Raw genomic sequence first — 27998 nt, forward strand, 5'->3', positions numbered from 1 at the left:
AAAATTGTAACAACTAACCCCGGGCTTCCCTACCTATAGTTATTTTATTATAATTCACACTACATAGGAAAAAAGAAAGAAATCTGAAAAGTGAGTCTATCAATTAAAAGGTAACCTTAGTGCAGGCAAAGTTATTTATAAGGGTAAGGGAGAGATCAATTGCCCCCCCCCCCCCCCTCCTAACTTTGCAAAATTAGTTTAGAGTGGTAGTTTAGATTAGTTAGTAACTAAGAGAATGGGTGAAAATAAAGCATAAAGCCACATATTCACTTTCAACCTCAATTTAAAATTGAAAAAAGAAACAATAATTACTGAGTTCTCCAATCATTGATTTCTTTTAAAAGAACTTCCTTTCCTAAATCATGTCGATTCAAATTCCTCTCCTTGAACAATTTCTTTTCTACGACTGTCTGAGTGGCGATACCTCCATGATCATAACCTGGAAACCAGTACACTGTTTCTCCTCTCATCCTTCGCCTGAAATATAAAAACCTTATTTTACAAAAAAAAATTATTGCAGAGTTTATCTTATTTTCAAAATCATACAACAAAAAGACAAGAACATGCACACACAAACAACCGAAATGAGTTTCTGCTGCACCAGGGGCAAATACAGAAATAATTTTTGGAAGGAGTCCCAGAAATTGAATAGCGCCCCCCCCCCCCCCCCCCCCCCCAACAATGTTTCATAACAAAATTTTCATGGCTTTATTTTTTAATGTTTTTTTTAGGATCCCTTAAGGCCCTTTAACAATTTACTGAACATAATTTCATAAAAACTAAGAAAATAAAAGCAGATGACTTTTTCTTAACAGTTATAATATTTCAAGTTTAATCTTTTTCAGTAAAAGAAAAGAATTTTGATAGCAAAAATAACTTAAGTTTTAAAAATGTTCAAAACAAAATACAAAAAAAAATGAAACAATCAAAGCGAGTAAAAGACGTAACCATGGTAACATACAAAAGTAAATTTCTGTGTCGAAAATAATTTGCATTTATCTTTTATTTTTGATTTTATTCTCAAGCTTAATCATTTAGAATTGTTTGGCCGGCTGAAGGTAAGCCATGGACTTGGACTTTCTTTAAATAACTCCTACAGCTCTCCTGATGCTTGTAGAAACTCTGAACAAACTTTTTCTTATGCAGAAAACTCCAAGCTTTTAAATGACCTAAAACTTTAAAATGTGAATGAAATATTTCTCCCCTATATTATCAACTTTATGTGAAAATGGGAGTAAAATTGGAATAGAAAAAGAACAAAACCAAATTTTTGAAAAATCGCTTTGAGGTGCACACTCCAATCATACAAACAAATCTTGTGCTACATTTCATGTAAATCGGCTGAACGGTTTAGGCGCTATGCACGTCAGAGAGATCGAGATATCCTGGCAAACTTTCAGCTTTTTTATTAGTAAAGATTTTGTGAATGTAACAATCCTATGTGGGATATAAATAAATGTCTCATTTTACAAGAAATAGAATATTTAGTTTTACAAACAAACTTTAATGATAAGAAGCTAAAAATATTAAATGCAGAAAAAGCTCACTTTTTCATCTATTGGGAACACAGTAAGCAGTTTATAAATACAACCACAGAGATAAACAGATATTTATCTAAGTAATGAGAAAGTTTTAAGCAAAGATAAAGCTGAAAATGATAATAATAGTAATAAATAAGATTCACATATTTCTCAGCTTTCGTATCTTTAGAATTTTTAATAGACAAGATAGAAGAATCAGAGGAATCAAACATAATTTTGGAACATACATTTTGAAAAATTTGCTTCTCTTAAATACCTCCATGTACATCGTAGCAGGATTTCTAAAAATTAACACTTTTGTTCTGAATGTTCTTAATTATAGTGGAAAAACTGAAATGAAATAAATATTACATTACCATCTTGAAATACAGTCTTGAATGGCAACAGTAAGTGTATGCCCAATGTGCAGATTTCCTGTAACATTTGGGGGAGGCAGTGCAAGGCGAAAGATGGATGGCTTATTCTAAAATAGAAGATAAATCAACAATTAAAGAAATGAAACGTGTCAATTTTTGCAAAAAAAAAAAAAAAAAAAAAATTACAAAACAAAGCAAATTACCTTTGTGTTGAAAATCAGTTAATAAAAGCAACATAAATAAAACACCATATACATGTGTTTTGAGGTTACAAGGAATTTTTTTCCCACGCAAAATACATGTTTATGGATGAAATATCATCTTAAAAATGAATAAATATTAATGAAATTAGAATGTACAATAATAATATACAACGTTGTGATTTTTGTACTCTACTGGCATTGATTTTGGCCAAACATGACTCGTTGAAAGAAATTTCTGGTCATTTTGCCATAAGGTAATGAAATGTTGAATCGAGTTGAGCCTTGAAAATTGGTTCAATTTTAATCGCTTATATCTCCAGTTCAAATTTATGGGAATGAAACAAACTCTATCTTGTCCCCCCCCCCCCCCCAAAAAAAAAGAAAAAAACCTCTTCCAACAACATGTAATATTAAGGGGTTGGGGATTTTTTGCCCCCAATTAGTTGAAAAAATGATAATTTTAGCTTAAAAATTTATTTTAAAAAAAGTAATTTAAAATTCAGAAAAAGGTTTTTGAAGTGCAGACCCTTGGGGTACATTTGAATTTTGTGCAAAGTTTCTGTGCTGTAGATGCTATGGGGCCTCCTGGCCATCGGGTACAAACAAACCAACCAACCGAAAAACAAACATCATCTCCAATTATATATTTAGATGTGCATCTAACAGGCTGTTTTTATTAAACCAAGTTCCATTTAATAGGGTAATGGATTAATAAGGGGTTTATTGTACTCTTTAAAAAATCATAATACATAACCAAACCAAACCCAGCGACAAGACGGCCCATGTGGACCAAGGCCTACTGTACCCATCTGAGTCTTCCTGACCAAAGGCTCTGGGGTGCTAGGCAGATATTCTGATTAGGTAGTCAGCCAAACAAGGAACCTCCAGGGTTTAGTTCTTAAGCACGCTTGGTACTTATTTTATCGACCCACTGAAGGGATGAATGGCTGAGTCGATGATGCCCAACCTAAGAATAGAACCTGGGTCTGTGGTGTTGAAACGCAAAGCGCTACCACTGAGCCACTGGGCTTCAATAATAAATAATAGCTTAACATAAATAAACATGACTTACTTCTTTTCGATGTTTTGAATTCAAATCAGGATTAAAAAACTTGTTCTTCTCCCACCATTCGTACCAACCACTTTCAACCTCTTTGGGTTCATAAGCAGCAGGGTAAGGGCCAAGGATATCTGCAATTAAAATGCTCATTAAAATATCCTTTTTAGTAAAAATTTTTGAAATCATACATCATTTCAGTGAATGAGTTTTGAAAAGGATTTTTTTTTTAAATCACTTAACGCAACAAACCCATTTTCAATCGGTGTGTCTCATCCCAATCCGTTTACACCAACGGATTTTATTTATTTATTTATCTATTTTCAGTGTCCAAGTTTCAAGGTAATTTTGCAAAATAATTTTTTTTTCACAAGAGTCAAAACTGAAATTAAATGTTGATGAATGCACAAAATAGTCTTCTTTATGAAGCAGTTTGAGGGAGAATTTTTAAAAACCTTTTTTGATTTTAAGCTGTTTTTCTTATTTTTTGGTGCTTACATAAATATGTGCTTTGAAAAAAATATCAGAAAAAAAAAAAGCTGGTGCCTTAAAAAACGTTTAACTATAACAAGCAAAAAATAAAGCATCTGTGCACACAAACTCATGAAAAAAAAAACACAGTGGATCTGGATAGGTAAGTGCCTTTTAGTTTCAATCAAATCAATTAAAACAAAAGGTTAACTTTTTTCATTAATTTATCTACAAATTTTCAAGAAAGTAAAAAGTTAATAATAAAATTAATTAATGATAATCGAGTGATGCACATATCCACAGCAAATGGATCAATGCATGCATCTAGATTATCTATAAATATAGTTAAAACTAGAAATTTTAATTAAATTCTAACTTTGAGAAAGAATAGAAGAATTTAAAATCATTATAAGCATATGCTCAGTTCCGGATCTAAGAGCAGCGAGCCCTTGTCCCTGGCAGCAACTTGTGAGGGAAGGCAAATTCACCCCACTCCTGTGGGGGGGAGGGCGGGTCATTAAATACAAAACTAGAAAATAGACAAGGGTGGCAGTTTCGAGATTTGTCCTGAATTTTAAAAAATCACATAGATTCATCACTGCATCATATGCCATCAGAAATTTTAAAACTGACATCAAAGTTTAAAATAAAAACTCTTATTTTTATTTCAATATTAATTGCAAGCTTTTTTCTCTTCATAGAATCACACTGAAAAATTTCTAGCAGATAGCAGCTTCCATATTTCTTTGCTTTTTCTGTCTCTCTTTCAATTTGGTTTGATTTGGTGTAATTAAACTCTTTTTGAATGTCACCTCCTGCGACATTCACAAACTGAGGTATATTAGGCCTGCTTTTCAATGCTATTAGTTTTCTTTCCAGAATCTTCAAATTTCAAGGTTAATGCTACCATATATTTACTTTTCGAAACTATGATTTCAAATTTTATTGAATTAAGGTGAAAGGTTAAATTTCAGCAGAAATAAATTAGTACTTTTGTATAAACTGCAAAAGTTAACGAAAACCCAGATAAAGATGATAATTTTCCGTTATAGGCACGTCATAGCTCATTTCCCAAAAATTTTCGACAAACTGGTCAAAACAACGAGGTGCTTATTTGTTCGTATAGCATTGCCAAAATCAATATTGTTGAAATCTAAAACTTACTGTTCAGTTTTTTAATACAGCACTCTATCAAATGGGACTGATAGTTACATTCATTGGCGTCGTCGGATAACATTTATTGGGGGGGACCAACTTTAACACTGCTAATTTCAAGCTGTTTAAAAAAGAAGGGGATAAAAAATTGTATACATAGTAAAAATGGATTAGCATTGTCATTTAATACGTAATATTAAAAACTGAAACATCCTTATCAGCATAAACACACAAAATAAAGAAACTTTTCCTCGCCAGTATGTGTGATAAAAATAACTGTTTATTTTCCTCTCTGCAATTTTTTTCTAATGAAGTGTTAGCACAAGAGAACAGGATTTAATCACTTTTTGAGTATTTTGAGCTTAGTCAACCTACTGAAGCATAATTTTGACTCAGAAATGGGGGGTTTCTTCTCCGGAATATTTTCGAAATTATTGTTTTATAAACTCAGTTTTAGACGATTTTTGGTGATGTTTGAGAGAAGAGAGATTCGGGGGCCTTCTGCGGAATTTTTCCGTAATCGAAGTTTTAAAAACACAATTGTAGGTCATGTTTGGGAACAAACAGTTTTTTGAAGTTGAAGATCCGAAAAAGTTGAATTTAGATGACTTTCGATGGTGTAGAGAAAAGGAATTTCAAGACTTCTTTCCGAAACTTTTTTTCGAAAGTTTAGGTATAAATGTCGAAGTTTTAGATGCTCTTTGATTAGGAAGAAAAGTTCAGGGACCTTACAAATATTTTCACAGTTGAAGCCCTGAAGACGAAAGTCAAGACGATCTCTGATTGTGGGGAGTGGGCAATGGGCGTTTTTCCAATATTACGGTGAGGGCCCTCTCCTGGTAGTTTTTCGACAATGAAATTGTAAATATGCAATTGTAGGCTATTGTTGCTGACGTTAAGGGAAGAAATAGTATTTAGATACTCTCCCTTGCTTTCAAAATGGAAGTTTCCAAAACAAAATTTTAGGCGACCTCTTATGAGGTCCTGAAGGGTGCTTTGGTTTTCTATAGAGAAATTTTCAATTTCCAGCCGGATATTTATTTAAAATACGTCTGCGACTTCAGTAAAAGCACTTTTAACATTTTGAACTGGAGTAATATACTTAACACCAGAGACGTTGCTTTTAAGGACGGGACGAGGCGGGTACCCTTCGGGTGTCACCCGTATGTAGGGTGAAACCCAAAGTGAAATGTAAAATTTCAAGTTTTTGAAAAATATGAAGCTAAAGTATATTCTTAAGACTGCAAATTTAAAAAAAATCCGGGGGAAAACTCCCGAACCGCCCCCAGGGGCGTAGCTAAAGGGGGGGTTTTGGGGACAACCCCCCCCCCCCCCCCCCGAAACGTTAGTCTCAAAAAAAAGAGAGAGAAAGAGGGAAGAGAAAGAAAAAAAAAGAAGAAAAAGGAAAAAAAATCAAAACGACTTTTTCCTGAGTAACAAAGGTCAAAAATTCATTTCGCTCCCCCCCCCCCAATGCCATTGAAAATCTGCTCCATGTGTGACCCTCAAGCATAAAGACGCCTTCCTCTGCTGCGACAATTTTTTGATAATTGAGTGAAAGTTGACACTTCGCTTTAGAAATGAGATTGATTTGTTAAATCCACGTATATGCAGCCTTTGTTTGTCATTGATTCTGCAAATTGTTAAATATGTTTAATTTTATGAGCCGCGCAGTGGGAATATTGCATACAGTCGAATCTGTATATTCGACTTCACATTAAAGAAAAAAATCGAGATAAAGACGTTTTGAAATACGGGGGCTTTAAGAGACTTTTTATAGAAATTTGAAATATGATGGTGAAAATTTGAATTCGATACTAAAGACAACGTGGGCTCTTGATTAAAATTCCTCTTTATTAGTTTTGTTAGGTATTTATTTTATTATTACATTATTTAGTGCTTTATTGAGAGTTTAAGGAATCATTTTGACAGTAAAAGAAACTTTAAGCATATCTTTTTCAAGAAGAAATCTTTTATTGCTTTTTGGTCCCTGATTTTTTTTTTACTTTCTTCTATATCTAATATATAGAAGAAAGTATTGGATTCGTGCAAATTTTCGAATTTCGAATTTTGACGGATTCGAACGTTTTGAGGTGTGCTGAGTCCATTTCGACTATTTTTGGAAAATGTCTGTCTGTCTGTGTGTGTGTAACGTCTGTGTGTGACCAGTTTTTTGTGGCCGCTCTACAGCAAAAACTACCGCATGAAATCGAACGAAATTTGGTACACATATGTGTCCCTATGTGAACTTGTGCCATTGGTTTTTGGCGCGAATTCCTCCAAGGGGGGTGGAGCAATGGGACGTTTTTTGAGTTATGCGTGCTTGCTATTCCTCAGGAAGTAATTGGCGGAATCAAACAAAATTTGGTAAATATGTTGCCATTAAGAGGAACAGGTGCTGATTCAATTTTGGTGTCAATAACTCAAACGGGGGTTGAGCTATAGAACGTTTTTTGTCGTCAATTGTGACTGCTGTATCTCAAGAAATAATGAACAGAATGAAAGAAAAATTTATCGGCAAGTAGTTTATTTTGGTGTCAACAGCTAAAAAGGGAGTAGCGCAATCGCCCGTTCTTTTTTTCCATTGTGAGTGCCCTATCTCAAGAAGTAATGCTACGTTCTGGTTGAAATTTGGAATATATGTGAATCCATATGTAAACAGGCTTTGGTTCAATTTTGACGCCAATCGCTCCAAGAGGTGTTGATTTTTTTTTTTTTTTTGCGAATAAAAATAGCTTTATTAATGCAACAATAAGAAAGATAAATCGTAATAGATTGTCGTCTGCGTATTTCTCGCGATTTTAATTGCATGGAAATGATCGGAAATATTATCTCAATGATTTAAAATTTTTAACTGTTGCCATCTTATGTTTGTTAACAAATAAAATATTTGTAATTAATTCAAGCAAGGCTTTTAAAATAACTTTCAATTTTTGCTCTTTGCTTTGCTTTTGCAATAATTCAGACATTGGGATGGTCGTCAAGTTTTTGCATGTGTAATTTTGTTTTTGTTAGGAATATTGCTTCCTCGACAAGCATGGGGAAGGGTCAGAAAAAGGAAAAATATAGAAGAAAGTTTCGTGATGGCCACAACATACTAGTTTTTTTTTTTTTTTTGATTCATTATTTATGCTCTTGAGGTTAGCAATTGCAGCAAATCTAACTTGGTCAGTATTCTACAATTTTCCTTTTTTCATCACTTGAAAAAAATTTATACTTTCTTTTCACTCCTATCATTTCGGTTTTCTAAGGAATCACAATTTTAAGAAAGAGAGCTACCAAAGAACAGTACTAATCCGGATAACAGAGCGAAATGGTTTTTAACTTGAATGATCTTTAAACATGAAATTGAAATGTTCATCTTAACATTTCAAACCTGTAAATTTCACCCCTTTACTCTTCTTCCAAGAAAGTGCGCGAAACGACTGTCCTTCAGTTAATCTTCCTGGAAAGCCTATTCGTGGAACGCATTTCTCCCTTTTTTCCACTGCCTCCTCAGCTCTTGAAGACAATTCCTCTGTTTCTGAGTTGAAGAAAATGTTTTTGTTTGCTGCTTTAAAGATCATTGGGCTTTGAATCCGAAAATGATAGCATAACCGAAATTCGAGACGATAGAGGTTTTTGTTGGTATGATCTCGTGTGTGTCATAGGTCATAGTCAAAACGACCTTTGCTAACCAGAGTATCCATTGCAATCACATTGATTTTTCATCCAGTATTTACTGCATATTCTTTTGGAAACGTACAGTCTGTTTAAAATAGTACATTCTAAGTGAAAGTTGTTGCATAATGAAGCGAGCAAGACCGATAACAAGCTTTTTTCAACCAAAAAAAATTAAAATGACGAAAAGGATTGCTCTAAAAAGAGAAAGTTAACGTCGTCTGAAGAAAACGATGTACAGTCTGCAAAGCAACATCAGTCCCATCGGACCCTTCTGAAGGTAATTTTATTTTAATTCAAAAGAAAAACTGCATAGCATTACATGAATAAAATGTTTAAAAACGAGATGAATCTAGATTATTTCTATTAGCTTGGTTCGGATTAAAAAGTAGAAAAAAAAAAGACTTCTGTTTATAAAACCCGAAAATTGCTGTTGCACTCTCAAATAGATATTTATGTAAATTCTAAAGCGGCTAATAAAATTAAAAACAAAGACTTGAGAGGAGAACAGATGGTATGCATTTGAGCGAATAACTTTCTACCGCCTATATTTCTTCCCTAACTTTTTTTACTCAAATTTTATTAACTGCTTTAGATTTAGCATAAATGTAAATACATAAAAAGCAACATATAAATATAACGATATGAAAAGCAATTTTATTTTTAGTGGGTTATAATTCAAGAAGTCTTTTTTTATTTTATTTCATACTTTTAGTGCAAACTAAGTTAGTAAAAGTAGTCTTTATAGTCTGACCACCGATGAGATTGAAAGTCAAACATCCAATTTACAGGCAGAAATGGAAGTATCTATTAGCTTTCAGGGATGCCAGCTTTTGTAGATGTGTGTTAGCCTCTAAATTAAGCAGTCACGCTGAAATGAACGGAACACGCTCATCAGATATTTGATTTCCCCTTGATTTGGAAAGACTGGTTTTGACAAGAGAATGCTAAAAAATTTCACTTTAAATTAAAGAAAAAAGAAAAAAAAAATTGAATTTTCCACAGCATTAAAAAAATAAAAAATTCCTTGCTTTTGTTTTGTTCGACACAAGTATCGGAATAGGGTCACCCCTTTCCAAAGTATGTAAGATACACCTCCCTCTCATTTCTTTAATACTAAATATATATATATATATATACAGGGTTCATACCCTATTCGGATGAAAAAATTCCATGACTTTTCCAAGACTTTTTCATGACTTCATAAAAAAATTTCATGACCTTGTTACATGATGAGAATAGTACTATTTAATTTCAAACTGGAATTTTTTTGGAAATGAACATTAAGGAAACTTCTACGTGAATGCTTCTACCTCATCGAAACACTTACTTGAGATTGAAAAAATATCAGTGTACACTTAAAAACAAATTCTATTCTTATTTGTCTTCATCATATAACTTTTAGTAAAGTTAGTAAAACTACAGTGAATGAAATATAACGATGCTTAAATGTCTAATAATCTTTATAAACAGGTAAAATGATAATGAATGGGACAAAGATTGAATGAGTCATTAAAACTAAGTTTCAATAAATTTGCTTCAAAGGTTGCCTTTTAGCATCAGCAGTGCATTTAAGCATACACATAGCTTGACAGTACTTAGGTTCATTAAAGAAAAGCCATTCTTCAGTAAATTCATGTTTCTAAACCAAATATTTATATTTAAAAAAAAGAAAGAAAAACATTCAGTAGCGAATAAATCTTCTGATTCAAATGTACTTGTTTACTTATTTGCACATTTTCAAATGCATATAAATTAATAGGTTCGGAAATTCCTGAACATGGGTTTGATTCCTGACATTGAACGTAGCAGTGGGTCGCATGGATTAGTTCTGCGGGCCGTATGTTGGGCAGTACTGTTTTAGAGTATTAGAATTCCCCTATTTCTGTGTTTTATCACCTGAATAAAGATCTACATTTTCTAAAACTTTCAACAAATTGAGATAAACTCTGATAAATTTAGAAATAAAGTTTTTACAAACTCGGATGCAATTGAATTGCATTTTTTTAGTGGGCGTGGCAAAATCAAGAATGTGCAAGTTCGCTACTACAGAATATAAAAAGTCTTGAAAATAATGGTAAATGCAAAACGAGTGATGTCCAAGCAGTAAAATCACATTGCAAAAAAAAGACAATAGTGGATGTAATGAGATTTCAAAATTCAGAATTGTTTTTGCGATCATTCAATTTTCCAGTTTTAACCCTTCAAGCGGCCGTGACGTAAAATTCCTTCACCCAGCGATGTATTGAAGAGCGGCCGTGTCGAAAAATTTGGCCTTGAATATTCTGCTCCGAGAACGGCTGCGGCGTAAAATTCTATGGAAGAATATTCATGGCGAAATTTTTCGACACGGCCGCTCTTCGATACATCTCTGTGTGAAGGAATTTTACGTCACGGCCGCTTGAAGGGTTAATATGTAAGATTGTTAAATCACTCAATATTTCTGATGCTCTTTTAGCAACTGTTACTTTCTCTTCGCCCAGGACATTTTTTCATGACTTTAAATAATTTTCCATGACTTGGAACGAAAATTTCAATTTTCCATGACTTTTGCAGGTCTGAAATTCGCTAAATTTTTTTCCATGACTTTCCAGGATTTCCATGACCCGTACGAACCCTGTATATATATATATATATATATATATATACTAGCATTCCCGTACCCGGCATTGCTCGGGTAGTGGAATTAGCTGGGGTTAACAGTGCTTGGTGCACCTAGTTTCGAAAATCCCCTGTAATAATAATTACTTATTTTAATATATAAAAATCTTCTGTGCGGACGTTTGTCACCATAAGGCTTTTAAACGGCTGGATCAATTTTGATCAAATTTTTTGTGTGCAAGCATGGTTTCGAAGCGCGATGGATCGAATCGGAAACGTTTTTGTTAATTAATTAATTAATTTGAACATTGGATGGTTATACCTCCCAAATGATTAATATTTATTTTAACCTATTGTTGAGCGAGAACTGAAATAAATATTTAACCTGTTGCCAAAGGACAATAAGAAAGCCAGTTCTGCTTTTTGGAATGAAATTTCCTACTGTGATATGTCAATTGAGAATAGATAAAACGTAGAGAGAGAATGAAAAGCTTTCCATTTCTTAAAAGCAACGATTTTAGGTCCCGTGATATATTTTAAAGTAAAGTACTGGATGGTTCACGCAAAACGTGTGTTCTGTCGTCGTAGTTGAACCATGTGACCGGATCGGTGCTTTAGGTTTTCTTAACCAAATGATCAGAAAGTACCGTACCTTAGCAACATTTGTTTCTCGGCTCAAATCCATCTGAGTTTTGGCACCAATGTCAAAAATACTTTAAGGATTATCTAATTAATCAGTACATTATTAAAGGATAAAATGATGGAATTTAAAGCCGAAACAAATTTTATTTTCGTCCAGATAAATTACAACAGGGTAGTTCTGTACACAAAAGATCAGTGCAGTGGACGATCTTTATCTTTGGTGGAAAGAACAAATTAGGCAATATATGAAGTTTAAAAAGTTTTCGTTCAAAAGATCGGAGCGCTAATCGATCGGAGTTGGCTTCGCTCACTTATCGGCTGGATTACAGTAACGTGGTGGCTTGGCGACTTTGGCTGTAAACAATAGAGTTGTGTGATCATTTGTTTACAATTTAAAGCTACTGTTAATGTAATTTATTGTATATTTTGTTTATTTGGCGAATTATTTCCAATTGCAAAGAGTTGCTTTTCGTTTTTAAAGAGTTTTTAGTCATTTTAGTTGAAGAAAGCGTTTATTTTACATCGTTAGGGGTGGGGGAGGGATGAGTGATTTTCGCTTATTCAGAGAACTGTTTTTACCTTTATCATTTTTTATACGATATCTTTTTCATTGTTTTCTTCTTTTTCATATGGGGGATGTTGCAACGGGATTTCCCGTTTGTTTTAGATGGGTAGTTAGTTTTTTACACTTAATATCTGAGGACGCTTTTTATCCTTTGAGTATGGCTGAAAGAACAAACCATCAAGTACGGGAGAAAAAATAGTTAATAAAACAACTGCTCAGTGGGCATTAGATAAATCAAGTTGTATTAAATATACGCATTCTGACACCAAGCAGCTTAAAACCTTTTCTTTTTACTTATTTTTTTCAACAAAACGGTTCAAACACTTGATAGTTTATTGAAATTTTTCTACTTTTCAATTTACAAAGTTTGAACAGAACAACGTCTGTCGGGTCCTCTAGTTACCTATAATTTTTCCTAATTTTGGGAGGATCCCGGGGTCCCTGGACTCCTTATATATATGCCCTTGTCCGTAACCGATCTTTAACTGTTATTAACGATCCTTTTAAAGTATTGATTATCTTTGCAAACACAGACCATCCACATTTTATTTTGTTAAACCTATGTTTAAGCAAGAACTTCTTTGTATATAACATTTTTAGTTTTTTTTCCTGGTGCTATAACATTGGCCGTGTGAAAAAAGTCTTCTCTTAAATCGATCCCTGCTACTTTTAATGTATGTCCTTGTGACTTATTAATGGTTATTGCAAAGCAAACTTTAACAGGAAACTGCACTCTTCTAACTTCAAAAGGATAGTCCGCCTGTGATGATGTTCTTAAAAACTACGTTTCTAGTTTTGAAAAAATAAAAGCAAAAGACAGAAATATTATGATTTGACTTGAGAAAAGCCTCGAAGAATCACGTGAGAAACAAAAACAATATCAAATTTATAGTTCGCTATCGACCAAAAGTTGAGATGAAGTACTGAATAATGATTTGAATGGAGGAAAGCCTTCGAAAATAAGGAATTTGAATTTCAATATGATAGGTTTTAATTTCGCAGAAATTAAGAGGTTTTAATTAATTTCTCCTGAACTAATTGAGATTTCAAAAAATCCCTTCTTAGTGGTTACTTTCGTAATCATGCGAACATGCCTGTAAAATTTCAAGTCTGAAGCTTCAGCGGTTTCGGCTGTGCGTTGATATATATATATATATATATATGTATATATATATATGTATATATGTTATCTCAGGACATTGATTTTTACTTTCTTCTATATCTAATATATAGAAGAAAGTATTGGATTCGTGCAAATTTTCGAATTTCGAAGGATTTGAACGTTTTGAGGTGTGCTGAGTTCATTTCGACTATTTTTGGAAAATGTCTGTCTGTCTGTGTGTGACCAGTTTTTTGTGGCCGCTCTACAGCAAAAACTACCGCATGAAATCGAACGAAATTTGGTACACATATGTGCCCGTATGTGAACTTGTGCCCATTGGTTTTTGGCGCGAATTCCTCCAAGGGGGGTGGAGCAATGGGACGTTTTTTGAGTTACGCGTGCTTGCTATTCCTCAGGAAGTAACTGGCGGAATCAAACAAAATTTGGTCCATATGTTGCCATTAACAGGAACAGGTGCTGATTCAATTTTGGTGTCAATAACCCAAACGGGGGGTTGAGCTATAGAACGTTTTTTTGTCGTCAATTGTGACTGCTGTATCTCAAGAAATAATGAACGGAATGAAAGAAAAATTTATCGGCAAGTAGCCCTTAGTGGGTATAAGAGCTGATCTTATTTTGGTGTCAACAGCTAAAAAGGGGGGTAGCGCAATCGCGCGTTCTTTTTTCCTATTGTGAGTACCCTATCTCAAGAAGTAATGCTACGTTCTGGTTGAAATTTGGAATATATGTGAATCCATACGTAAACAGGCTTTGGTTCAATTTTGACGCCAATCGCTCCAAGAGGTGTTGATTTTTTTTTTTTTTTTTTTGCGAATAAAAATAGCTTTATTAATGCAACAATAAGAAAGATAAATCGTAATAGATTGTCGTCTGCGTATTTCTCGTGATTTTAATTGTATGGAAATGATCGGAAATATTATCTCAATGATTTAAAATTTTTAACTGTTGCCATCTTATGTTTGTTAACAAATAAAATATTTGTAATTAATTCAAGCAAGGCTTTTAAAATAACTTTCAATTTTCGCTCTTTGCTTTGCTTTTGCAATAATTCAGACATTGGGATGGTCGTCAAGTTTTTGCATGTGTAATTTCGTTTTTGTTGGGAATATTGCTTCCTCGTCAAGCATGGGGAGGGATCAGAAAAAAAAAGAAAAATATAGAAGAAAGTTTCGTAATGGCCACAACATACTAGTTATATATTAAGATATATGTAAAAGAAGAAACCCCCCCGAAAGTCGGGTCTAGCTACGCCCCTGACCGCCCCCTCCTCCTTTTCCTTCACTTCATCATGGAGTGAACACTATTCTCAGGATTAGGTTCATGTTGTCAATACTTAAGCCTAGTTGTGAGTTCCTGTAAAAAAAAAAAGTCCCATTATCTTTACTTGTGTTTGAGATATGTTTGACATAATTAAAAGGCCACCAATTTCATACACACCTTTACTTTTTTGACCTTTCGACGGCCTATCGTATGAATTTCATGTTTTCTTTTTTTACATAGACTATTTAAAGTTTTTTTTTTAAGTTTGTGGGGGGAAGGGGAGGTACGCACCACAAATTACCGCCCCGATTGTCACCCATGCTAGGTACGCCTTTGTTAACACTTATACATTAGGTCAAAATTTTTTCACTTTATTATAAATATCATGCCTCCTGATTATCTTAATAAAATTTTTTGTTTTACCTTTTTTTCGAACATTCAAGTACTTAGAATTTTTGTTGTGATTATTTCATTACAATATTTTAAATCTTTCTCGCAGTATTTCAGCTTTTGTTTTTCCTATTTAAAACATGCTTCGGTCGCCCAGGCGAGGTAATGTAATAAGACAGAATCTCGATGCTCCTAAATTATATTTTAAGATTGCATTTAGAAAAAAAAAAGAAATACTTTTTCTTTTTTTTACTTTTATTGTATTTGCTCGTTTGTCATCTACTTGTTCCTTTTTAAACCTGTCTTCTAGCTTCGACATATTTTTTTTTTGAAAAAAATATGCATTGAGTATCTATCCTTTGCTCCCCTCCCCCGCCCCTCCGTGAAAATTCCAAATTACGGACTTGCTGTGAAGTAGTTTAGGCACCTTAAAATTAGCAACGCTTATTCTTTGCTTCTAAGCTTTCATTGCAGACAGTTGCTTTCCTTTTGTGTAAGCAAAGTTCATTTCGACTCAATTATCTAATAATTTAACATTTCACAACTGTATTTCACAGAATAAATTATGTGTTATGTAACTGTGCATTATCGTCCTTTCTTGGAATTAAAACAGTAATAAGTTCCAAATAATGGATTTTATCTTAACAAATACAAATTTTTATGGGGGTCTGACTCTCAATTATTGAGGGGGTCCGGACCTCTCGGACCCCCCCGGCCGCGAAGCCCATGGTTACATTAAAATTAAAAAGATTAAAAAATTAGCAAACAATTGATCTCGGCCATTATACAAAAATTTGGATGCATCATGAAGTTGTATGTAACTGTTGGATCTGTTTTATCTTCGATGCATTTTCATTCTATCTCTCTTTAATATCTTCATTCATATTTTAAGAGGTCTAAGGACCTTTAACCTTCAAAGTTTTTGACTTTCTGGAAAAAAATATATTTTATGCATAATTTAATTCTGAAAAATTTGATACCTTATATGTTACCATACACTAAAAACTTTTCAAGTTATCACAAAAATGCTTTCCCCACAGAGATTTATGTTAACAGCAGCTGTTAAACCCTCTTTTTCTCAGGTGCCAGTTTCTTGTTTTGCATGCATGATATCTAAGTAAGTTTCTTACATATTTCCATAAAACATTTCATGCACGTTTGTCTGGTTTATTTTTATGATCTCAACCTTTTTTTTTCTTTGAAATTTTAGAATATCAAGATCATCCAAAATTTTGTGGGATTTGTTTGTTTTATTATTATTATTATTATTATTATTATTATTATTATTAAATTTCATTTTTAGTTAAAATTTAGGGGTACAGATATGATAACCCCTCCCCCCTCCCCCCCCCCCCCCCATTTGGCGACATCCAATTTTTTGCACAAAATTGAAATATTTTTCTTGCCAATGAGGCGATCATTTTTTGAGCATGGCATCCCTGCCGAAACTAACCTGTGTTTGGCACCGAAAGGCAATCTTAGAACTGTTCAAACTTGTTTATTTGTTATCAGTTTCATGCAGGAGAGATTCTTGTTTTTTCGTGCAATATACCTTACAGGAAAGCTTATTTTGTGCTAGTTTTAATTCAGTAGTCGTCTTTTGACGAATAAATATTAGAAAATGCCAGTTTCATCAAACTTGAACGTTAATTAAAAGTAAACTAAAACTTGGTGTGTATCTGCAGGGTAGCCATTGTCATATGTTATTTTGTTTCAGACTGAGTGTGAGGATTTATACCATAAAAAGGTAAGTTCTTTTTTTTAGAATTCAAAAAAAAAAAAAAACTCTCACCTCTGAAATTCTTTGTTTTTACAAAATCTTGAGGGTCTCTTGTAGTTTTTAACATTATTTTAATTGCATGTAAATTAATTTTACAAAAAATAGTATGGTTATTTTATTCTAAAAGTTAATTCTTATCAATGCCACGAAGTATTTAGACCTATTCTATAAACGTGCCTCCTTTAGGTACTGAATTTCTGAAAATAAGAATGACTCTAGCATTTTATAAAAATATGAAGGTGTTATTTTATGTAAAATATAACAGGTATTTTGAAAGCATGTGTGGATAGCAAATTAATGTATGGTATTTTTGTATTTATGTTTGGGATGTTCTGTTTAGACATTTCTAATTTTTATACATCGAAATTTGAGTAACTAAGCGTTTTTCTTGAGGGGGGAGAAGGCAGAAATAGTTATTGATTTTGGGGATGTTTTCCGCTTTAAACATCGCAATTTGAACCGCTTTGCTCTTTTTTAGCAGAGTATGAGAAAAGTTTTTGTTCGATGAAATGCATGTTGGAAAATAGCTTTTATTTCTATTGGTACATATTTCATTGGTGTGCTGTTATAGTAATTTGTTAATTTAAGCATTTTAAATACTTTCTAATAATTTTTCTTTCTGTACAAAAACTTTCTAGTTTCTGGTATTTTTGAAGCGTATATTCGCGATGTTTTTTGTTGTGGTTTCATGTTGTTTATATATATATATATATATATAGTGTTCTAAAGTGCTTTGATCATGTTTTTTTATTGGAATTTTTCCTGTTGGCGCTAAAATAACATTGATAAGAACAATGTATGATATATGTCGTCATACATTGTTTTCTTGGTGCTGACAGGAAAAGTTGCCAAGGGTCGCCAAGGAAAAAGTCACGCCCATATGACATTAGTTCCCACTTAGGTTCAGATCATAAAAATAAACCAGACAATCATGCATGAAATATATAAGAAACTTTCTGAGATTATCATGTAGGCACAAAACGAGAAACCAGCACCTGAGAAAAACAGACTTAAACAGCTGCTGTAAACGTGAATCTCTAAGGGGAAAGTTTAGGTATTCTTACGATAACTTGAAAAGTTTTTGCATATGGTAATAAATTAAGGTATCAAATTGCTCAGAATTAAATTATGCATAACATATATATTTTTAAAGAAAGTCAAAAATTTTGAAGGTTAAAGGTCCTCAGACCCCTTAATTATCCTAAGACTATTTTTGAATAGCTCTTGGATCTGCTTTAGCCTTGAAATTTCAGTAAGACATTCATAAACCCTATGAGCTGAGAGTAATTACGTAAGAGTTTGGAGGAAAATGAGGGAAAAAAAACAAGAACACTTGAAATGTTGAAGTACTGTCTCAAAATCTTTTGTATATCGTTCCAGGAAACTTGCCGAATAAAGAAATTTTTCGGATGTCACATTGACTTCCCATTCGAAAGCTCCTGATTGTTGTTAAAGACCTCAAAATCTTCAAGACTTAAAGAAGTACTCTACGGTTTATGTTTGGTTTCAATCAGCTATATAAAAAGACGGAATCAAATCCACAATATATATTTACCTTTTTTAAAATCTGTTAATTCATTCTTTCTTGGAACGCTACAAAAGCACTGTAAAGAAAGTGCACATTAAAAATATTTCATTAAAATGCTTAATTTTTATTGTACCGATGGAACATAAAAAACAAATTTTGGCTCCACAGTATTTTTTTAACTAACATAAAATTAAAAGAATGAGAAGTAGGTAAAACTTACACAGCATTTTGAGCAATACCATGTGTGTGAATAAAGTTTGTTCACGTTTTTGACTGAATATTTACCACTGGTTTTACAAAATCTTATAATATTTGCACTAAACATTTTAAAAAATGCAAATGGGAATTTATTTGTTTACAAACACATACTACGAGGCTATGTTGCCAACTGAGTCAATGTTTTTTATATTTGAGACTCAGCAGGAAAAAATATATTTCTGAGGTTTCTTTATTCAAACAGTATTATAAATAAAAAATTATGAAATTAAAATCTCCGAAACCTTTTCGAAAAAATTTTAAAAGCTTAGTTTAAGAAGATGAAATTTGTAAGAGAGATGAAGCTGATAATGAAAAGATGCTATTATACTTTGGCAGCAGTTCCGTCGTAATGTAAACATCAATGGACTTTTAACCAAAATCTGAACCATCTGAACGTATAATCCAATATTTTAACACTTTTGTTCATTGTTTATTTGAAAAACTTTGAACATGCGTCGTCGAGGAGTTGGTGGATATGGAGCGATTCAAAAACAGCAACTTGCTCAAGCTAGATTTAAAGATAAAGGCTCCGAAATCGCCGATGATCAGCTGCAGCAAATGACCAAGCAGATGGAAACTTTTAGATCGAACTTACAAGACTTCGCATCCAAGTATAAAAACAAAATTCGAAAGAATCCAGAATTTCGTCAACAATTTCAAGAAATGTGTGCTGCCACTGGTGTAGATCCTTTAGCTTCCAGTAAAGGATTTTGGGCCAATATGCTCGGAGTGGGAGATTTCTACTACGAGCTTGGAGTGCAGATAGTTGAAGTTTGCCTAGCTACTCGTCACCGCAATGGTGGCATATTACCTTTAGAAGATCTTCAACAGCTCGTGCTAAAATCGAGGAAAATATCTTCGAAACAAGAAGATATAGGCTATGACGATCTTCTTCGCGCCATTGATAAGTTGAAAATTCTTGGAGAGGGCTTTAGGACGATCGCTTGTGGAAAAAAGTACATTGTGCAATCTGTGCCAGCTGAATTGAGCATTGATCAAACGCAAGTGATTCAAAAAGCGAGTGTCACAGGATATGTTACTCTCTCTAGTTTGATGGAGGACTTTGGGTGGGAAAAATTGCGTGCTCAGCGTTCTGTTGATGATTTAATTCGAGAAGGACTTGTATGGGTGGATGAACAGTTCGCTGGGGAGTATTGTTACTGGTTTCCAGGACTTCAGAAAGTGTCATAAGTCTGTGTTGTTATTTGTTCCAAAAATAGTGTGAACTATACATTGGCAGTTTTTTAAAAAATAAAGTATTTTGAATGTTTTTCTAGAATTTGAAAAAGGTGAATCCTGTGACTAATAACTAACTGTTAGAAAAAAACCTCACAATTGTATCATTATTTATGTATGGGTACTTTCCTGTTATCAGGTATGTTGACAGGCTTGCCAGCTTTTTTACTTTCTACCTTGGCAACAATTGAAAAAAGAATTACTTTTACATAGTCACCATGTTTGCTCCTCTTTTTCTAATTTTACATTTTAATGTTTATTTATGACTTGTATATCTATTTGGTGGGTTACCTTACTTGTTGATGGAACATTTAGCTAATTTGGCAAGTTAGTGTTTTAGTGAAATAGATTAATAGCTCATGTGTTTATTTGGCAGATTTTTTTCAATTAATGGAGCTTGTTGCAAGCAGGGTTGTCAAGGTTTTGGGCACTACGGTAGAAACCCTAGTTTTTACCGTCCTGTCGGAAAGCATTCAAAACTATATTTTTACAAAATTGTATTGTGTGAGAAAACATCAAAAAGAGAATAAAATGTATCAAAGAAATGTTTTACATTGAACATTCATTCAATGATAACATTCTACTTTTTATGCAGTTGATTTTGAAGTTAAATTCTTGATTAAAATTTCAATTTGTATACATGAGTTTTTTATTTATTTATTTTGAATAATAGTACTCAACCCAAATTTCCCTATGCTTGTTTGCAAATGAAAGCAGGTTTGGCAAGGTTTTGACCATCCTATTCAAAACTCTCGTGTCCAAAACTATTTTTTGTGAGAAAAGACAGAACAGAATATGTCAAAAAAAAAATTTTTTTTAAGCTGTTTAATGTATTTATTCAATGTGAAAATTCAAGTGTATATGTAGCTCATTTCAATGTAATTACGTAGAAATTAAATTATTCATTAAAAATGTCAATTTGTATGTAGAAGGTTTTTTTTTCCCCTATAATACAAATTTTTTGATATTTATGCATGTGTGCAATTCATAATATAGTGCAATAATTGACTTAAATGTAAAAAATACATTTTTTTTGTAGTTACAGAATGTATTATGTTAAAAATATGAACTGCAAAAAGAATAGTACAAGTTTTATAATATACTAGTGATACCCGCACGGCTTTGCCCGTAATAGAAAAAATCAAAAGGTCTTTTGGTTCGCCTGTATATTTACGAATAATGTATGGTGAATTTTCTCGCCAGTTGGCTTGTACCCATCTTACGGTTCCACGTTATGATCATTTCGTATCTCGCCAATTGGCTTGTGCCCATGTTACGGTTCCACGTTATGATCATTTTGTCATTTATGTTAGTTTTTGTTCTTAAAATTGGAATAGAAAAAGAACCACATCGAATTTTCGAAAAATCGCTTCGAGGTGCACACCCTTATGCTACATACTAACTTTGTGCCAAATGTCATGAAAATCGGCCGAAGGGTCTAGGCGCTATGCGCGTCACAGACCATCTACAGATATCCTACAGACATCCAGACATCCTCCGGACAGAGAGACTTTCAGCTTTATTATTAGTATAAGAAGTGCTTAATCATCAATTTCTTGTTCTTTAATCTATGATTTAAAAAATAATTTTCTTTAACACATCAAGTAAAACTTATTTGCAAAAACTATCTACAAAATTAAGCTTTTTTTTTTTTTTTTTTTGCACCTAAATATTGCACATTTAATAACATTCCTTTGAGTTATAAATGGAACTGAAATAAGTTGTCTTGGTAGTGTTGTGAATTTCCTTTCATAACTCTACCAACTGTTACATTAGAAAGGTCTTATGTAATAGTTATTTGCAATTTTTTTCAGTAAAATATTTTTAAATGAACATTTTGGAGGAAAATATAATCAAATAGTCATTAATTAAACCTCATTAATATCTATGTGAATTGATAATAATATGAATTGATTAGATTAAAGCCTTATGCTTTAGCATAGTTTTGAGCGGTGAAAACCACCTATCTTGTCTTAAACCAGTTTTGGACAGTCCAAAACCCAACCCTGGTTGCAAGACTTGTGTTATTTAAAGGTGCATTTAAAAAAAAGACAGTATAATGTATAATATCCCCTAATTAGAGTTTTTTTTTTTTTTTTTTTTTGCTTTGACCAAACTTGCTAACAATTAATAAAATGAATGATGCCAACAAGCAATGCGTCCTATAAGACAAAACTAAATTTTTTGTCCCAAAAGTTACCAAAAAAGGTTTGCATATTATTTTTGAATTTTACAAGACTTCCCATAACCTTCACTGTTGTTTAACTTATAAAACTATCAGTATATTCTTTCATGTGATGGGGAACTGGAAAAAGATTAAGGGTTGCTAACTATATACTGTAAAATCATTTCAAGTGTCTCCTCAAGCCTGCAAGATTTTTTATCATCAGGCTTAAAGAATTATTTGAAACATTTGTAGTGCCTGCAACAAAAGCTTTTTTATGTTTCCTTCAATTCTGGACGTTAGCTGAATTAATAAGTAAGCCAGACTAACAACTTATGTTCTATAATTTACATAATAGTTATGTTCTATAATTTGCATATTAGTAATATATAACCAATGTTTCAAAATCCTTCAAATTCGATAATCAACAAACATATCAAATTGTTGACAGATCAAATTGCAATTTTCTCTGTTCACATAAGAAATCTTATGCCATGTCTTTTTCATAAACTTTGAATAAATTTTTGAGAATTAAATCAATTTTGTAATGCATAAGTTTTTTTTTAAATAAAATGCATAAATGGTTTTAAAATTGTACAAATGAAAATGAAATAGCTCAATGTTAAATTAAACATTATTCGATCCTCCAGGTTCTAAAATGTTCTGAAGGTTCAAATTTGAATTTAAATGATTCATTTCTAGAGTACTTTAATGAAATCATTATTTAGTACATTTTGATGGTCAGTTTTCTAAAGAATATGTTTTGGGATTGAAATAGTAATAGTCTTTGGTAGTAAGCATACCTGGATGCTGTGCTATAGTGGAAGGGGGGGGGGGAATACCCATCGAAATATTTGGTTTTTTATTTTAAAAAATGAAGGAAATTGAAAATAAATTGATGTCTTACCACCCATTATATTTTTTCCCCAAGTACAAGCACTGTCTATGTCAGTGGTGCTTAACCTTTCCCCTTTGTGAACCCCTTCCAAACTCTGAAAGAAGTTGGCGAACCGCTTGGGTACCCTTTACTAATAATAAAGCTCTGTCTGTCAGGATCTCTGTGACGCGCATAGCACCTAAATGTCCATTCGGCCGATTTTCATGAAATTTGGCACAAAGTTAGTTTGTAGCATGGGGGTGTGCACCTCGAAGCAATTTTTCGAAAATTCGATGTGGTTCTTTTTCTATTCCAATTCTAAGAACAAAATTATCATAAGATGGACGAGTAAATTACGAAATTATCATAATGTGGAACCGTAACATGGGCACAACCCAATTGGCGAGATACAAAATTATCATAACGTGGAACCGTAACATGGGTACAAGCCAATTGGTGAGAAAATTCACCATACATTATTTGTAAATACACAGGCGAACCAAAAGACCTTTTAATTTTTCTATTACGAGCAAAGCCGTGCAGGTACCACTAGTAGGTAATAAGTAACAGGCAAAATAAAAAAAACGCGTGCACACACAAACAATAAAATGAAGGTGGTTTTTTTAAGTTTGATTCTCTGCTCCCTAGTTTATAACAAGAACAAAGACATAATTGCAAAATATAGAATTATCAATACTACTACAAACTAAAATGATAGCCAAAAAATAAATGCAAAACAAATTCACCAAAAAATAAACACTGATTATTCTGTGTTGAGTTTTAATCAACCTTGAATTTTTTTTAAAAAAATGGGATATTTGTGGAACTAAGAGACTCAAAGTTTGGCTGAAGTTTTTCTGACAGAAGGGTATATTCATGACACTTACTATCACTAAAGCAGAAGTCACTTAAAGAATGATCTTTAAAATACCTTTCAGGGAACTGTCTCAGTTCAACTAATGAACTTTTTTTCTTGCAGTAAAATGAGAAATATCTCTAGGTTTAAGTCTTCTTAAAAAGGACTATGAACCTAGCTTTTTGATAAAGATATACTGCGTACATTAATCGTTTGATTGCTGAATAATTTTCTTGTAATTATGCTATAAGTGCGGTGTAAAATGTATTTTAAAAAATAATAGAGTGTCTATTTTTCAATACACGCATTTACTCTATTGTTTGCACAAAAGGTAATTTTTAACAAAACAAATATTTCTAAGCTCACTTACTACAATAGGAATTTTCTACACAAGTTTCATTAATTCCTTATTTACATATAGCACAAATTAAGTTGCATGGTTCCATTGATTTTTTTTTTACTGTGTAAACCTCACACTGCCAAACTTTCACCCACGAAAAGTTTCTAAGGTAATTTAATTTTTCATACGTTCCGTGGTATTTTTGGGTTTGCTAGCCATTTATTCTCGACAATTAAGCTTGAAGTAAATTGTAGTCTATGTAGTGTGAAGCAACAAACAGCGTGATCTCACTTCTATGCATTTTTGCTCAACACAAGAGAAGAGTGATATCTCTTCGTCGGACTCAAATGGTAAAGAAACTAAACATCAAGATATTTGAGATGCTCGCATATGCTCCATGTAATGTTTTCATTAAGTTTAATATATCTTTCCGATCAAAAGCTTCTGAGGAAATGAACGCTTTCAAATTCTTTTATCCGAGGACATTGTATTCATAGGTACAGCTTTCTCAGCATGATGGCTTCAGGGCTATCATTCTCAATAAAAGCACTAAAACCAGCACTTTGCAATGAGACTAAATTCTTCAAATGTAAAATATGTCAGCAAGTATGCATGTTAAACAACAGGCATGTTAAAACTCTGCCATTACAATATTTTTTTCGCGAACCCCCTGAAAACCTCTTGCAGACCCCCAGGGGTTCACAAACCACCGGTTGGGAGCCGCTGGTCTATGTCAAGGTCATCTCTTCTATAAAAATTCTGCCAATTCATTCAAAACAGAAATTTATTGGAATGCAGTCATGATATATGCTAGCCCCCTGAAAACCTCTTGCGGACCCCCAGGGGTTTGCAAACCACCGGTTGGGAGCTGCTGGTCTATGTCAAGGTCATCTCTTCTATAAAAATTCTGCTAATTCATTCAAAACAGAAATTTATTGGAATGCAGTCATTATGTTACATAATCTTATAAAATTAGTATTACTCATTTTAAAACTGATTTATTTATCAATTCATTAGAAAAGGCTTTGCAGGATTTTTTTCTTTTAAAAAAGTGAAAAGAAAAAAATGGAAAGCTTCAGAGCCGTGTCCAAGGGGAGGGTTTTAGGGGTTAAACCCCTCCCATTGAAAAAAAAAAAGTATGTCAAATGAAGAAAACGATCGACTTAAATTAACTTTAATGTGAAAGCCTGCGTTTAACATTTACTCCCCCCCCCCCTTTCTCTTTGAAGTTTTTCTGTAATTTTAACTCAGTAATTCTGTATTTTTTCCCCTCTAATTCAACTCAGTTGGACCTAAACGCTTGCATTTCTTTCTTCTTTTATAACTTAAAAAAATTTGCATAACATTCAAATGTTATGTAATTTACAACTGTTATAGCTTTGCCGACTGAAATAATAGTTTGGAAAAACTGTGGTTGTTAGAACCGTTGAATTATCAACCAATACAAAGCATTAATATTGCTTATTGTAAGGAGGTAATGATGGATTTGGCATGTGTTGCAGCTATGATTGTGTTTAGTAATGTAATTTGCATTTACAATACGCTCGTTCTAAGCCTTATTTCAGAACATAAAATCTGATATGCATTCTCTTACATAAAAAGAATTCGTGGAGAGTTTTTAATACTTGTTGCAATAAACTGCATAGTTAACAGATTTAATTAAAAAGAACAAAACAAGGTTTGATAAAAGTGAACCTGTAAAATGAAGGAATACTTTGGTCACTTGAGCAGCCAGAATTATTCTTCTAGGGGAAGAGGGGGGGGGGGAGAGATTACAGCAGAACTTACAAGTGCATAAACGTCATACTGGGATCGATAATTTGTAGTAAAACTAATAAAGGTTGTGAGGGATTGAATTCCCCCCCCCCAAGAAAGATTAAAAAACCCCCCTTTATGAAAATCTGGACACGGGCCTGGAAAGCTTTGTTTGTGTGATATAACTTCTGATTGTGATGTCCTCCTATCAGTTAACTGGTTTACTTTTTCTTTGTAAATATAAACAGATGTTCATAATACATACCTTGTTTGAGATTTTTGTAAAAATACAATAAAACTATAACCAATTTATAGTCTTCTGTAAATGTTACTAAATAGCCCGGTCAAAATAGACCAAAAAAAAGCGAAAGTTCGGAAAAGTTCCCATAAAGCTGAAAATTGGTACAGACCTTAAGAACATCATTATACATGAAATGTCAAAAGTCCTCATCGATCCGAGTGGAGCTAAAAATTTTATGCAAGGTCAAAGGTCAAAAAATCAATTTTTCATATATATCTCTTAAACGATAATTGTTAGCGAAAAAATGGAGGTTACAAAGTTTAAAAGGTATACAATTGTGTACAAACAAGTGGGGATTCCGAGGATGGGTCATGGGGGTCATACCTTCCACCCTAAAGCTACTAAATATAAGTTAAAATGGCATTGGAGACATATTTTTAAAAAAAATTTCCCTTAGACCCCTTATTTGTAACCCCTATTTGGTACTTTGACTATGAAATTAACACAAATATAGTTAAGGACAACACTAAAGTGAAGTGTCAGAAGTCCCCATCGATCCCGATGGAGCTAAAAATTTTATTCAAGGTCAAAGGTCAAAAACCGATTTTTCGCAACTATCTCTTAAACGGTAAGTGTTAGTGTAAAAATAGGGGATACAAAGATTGAAAATTAATAGATAATTAATAGATAATTATGCACGAACGGGAGGGGATTCAGTGGATGGGTCAAGGGGTCATACCCCCCTCTCCCTAAAGCGATAAAATAAAGTCTAAAACTGCAGTTCAGAGACTCAAATTTCTAAAAATTCATCCTAAAATCCCAATTTTTGTCCAAATATTGCAATTTGACTATGAAATTACCATAGAAATAATTAGAGACATCATTATAAACGAAATTTCAAACGTTCCCAACAAATCCCAGTGGAGCTAAACGTTTTATTCAAGGTCGAAGCTCAGAAAATCAATTTTTCACAAATATCTCTTAAACGGTAAGTGTCTTAAAATAGAGGATACAAAGGTTTAAAACTATGCATTTATGTACATACAAGCGGAGATTTAGAGGCTGTGCCTTGGTGGTCTTAACCCCCAGCCCTCCTCTCCGTAAGCGACAAAATTAAAGCTGCATTTTGATGACATATTTCGTTGACCTTAAACCCCCTATTTGTGCCCGAAAATTACTTTGATCCCTTTCTGATAACAAGTACTTCCAAAACCAGAAGCTGGATCTGCCCTAGGTGTTAAAAAAAGCTCAATATTTGTGCCCCCCCCCCCAATAAATGATAACATTTATAAGGTATCGCAGTTTTTGAAACTTGGAAATAGTACTGAAGCTCCTTATCTTTCTTTCGAGTGACCTCGAGAAACTACACTTGACCGCTATGCCTATCCCCTCTTACGATTCACACCCCCCCCCCCTTCAAATTGAAAAGATCAAATTACATTCAGGGGAGAGTGGATGCGCTTAGATTCCTTTGTATGAGCAAAGTCAGTCGCTCAAGTGCTCCTATTAACAGGGAGTGATTCTTTGTTGTGAAAAGTCGGGTTTATTGATACTATTTTTGATATGAACACGTACCCTTAATAAATAATTCTTCAAAGATGCCGCAAGATTGCTTCATTTGCAATAAATCTTTGACTGACGGCGAAATTGTTACTGTTGAACGCGGACTAAAATCTTTAATTGATTCAAGTAGTGCAAGGAACGATGGGTTTGTTGAATACTTGAAAGACAAACAGTCGGTGGATCAGTTCATGTAGTGTCGCAAAATGTACACCCGAAAGTGGGCATTGCGGCAGCTTAAAGACAACAAGAGACAGAGGCCAGTACATCTCTGAGTAGTCCACCTCGTACTAGAGTCCTATCAGGTGAGACAACATTTTGTTTTAAAAACTGTTGCTTATTTTGTGGTGATGAAGCAAATGAAGAGACTGAAAAGAAA

At 33.2% G+C, this 27998-nt stretch overlaps 2 protein-coding genes across 2 annotated transcripts in view; one reads left to right on the forward strand and one right to left on the reverse strand.

The window, feature by feature from the left end:
* The window catches only part of LOC129230101 (valine--tRNA ligase-like), an 86005-nt gene extending 67308 nt beyond the window's left edge, over window positions 1-18697 (reverse strand). The window contains exons 1-5 of the mRNA XM_054864499.1: window positions 18553-18697; window positions 18360-18408; window positions 3173-3291; window positions 1898-2004; window positions 313-477 (exon numbers count right to left, since the gene is read on the reverse strand). Coding sequence (XP_054720474.1) covers window positions 313-477; window positions 1898-2004; window positions 3173-3291; window positions 18360-18408; window positions 18553-18657 — 545 coding nt within the window. The 5' untranslated portion in view covers window positions 18658-18697. The remainder of the gene's footprint in view (window positions 1-312; window positions 478-1897; window positions 2005-3172; window positions 3292-18359; window positions 18409-18552) is intronic.
* A 242-nt stretch (window positions 18698-18939) lies between these two features.
* Window positions 18940-20734, forward strand: LOC129230102 (vacuolar-sorting protein SNF8-like). The gene has a single exon (XM_054864500.1). It carries the CDS (start codon window positions 19041-19043, stop codon window positions 19779-19781), a length of 741 nt encoding a protein of 246 aa, XP_054720475.1. The 5' UTR covers window positions 18940-19040; the 3' UTR covers window positions 19782-20734.
* The last annotated feature ends 7264 nt before the right edge of the window (window positions 20735-27998 follow it).

Source organism: Uloborus diversus, chromosome 9 (genome assembly GCF_026930045.1).
Source record: "Uloborus diversus isolate 005 chromosome 9, Udiv.v.3.1, whole genome shotgun sequence".
Lineage (NCBI taxonomy): Eukaryota > Metazoa > Arthropoda > Arachnida > Araneae > Uloboridae > Uloborus > Uloborus diversus.

Coding starts and splice junctions, on each gene's coding strand:
- LOC129230102 (XM_054864500.1), top strand. CDS start 19,041: ATGCGTCGTCGAGGAGTTGGTGGATATGGAGCGATTCAAAAACAGCAA.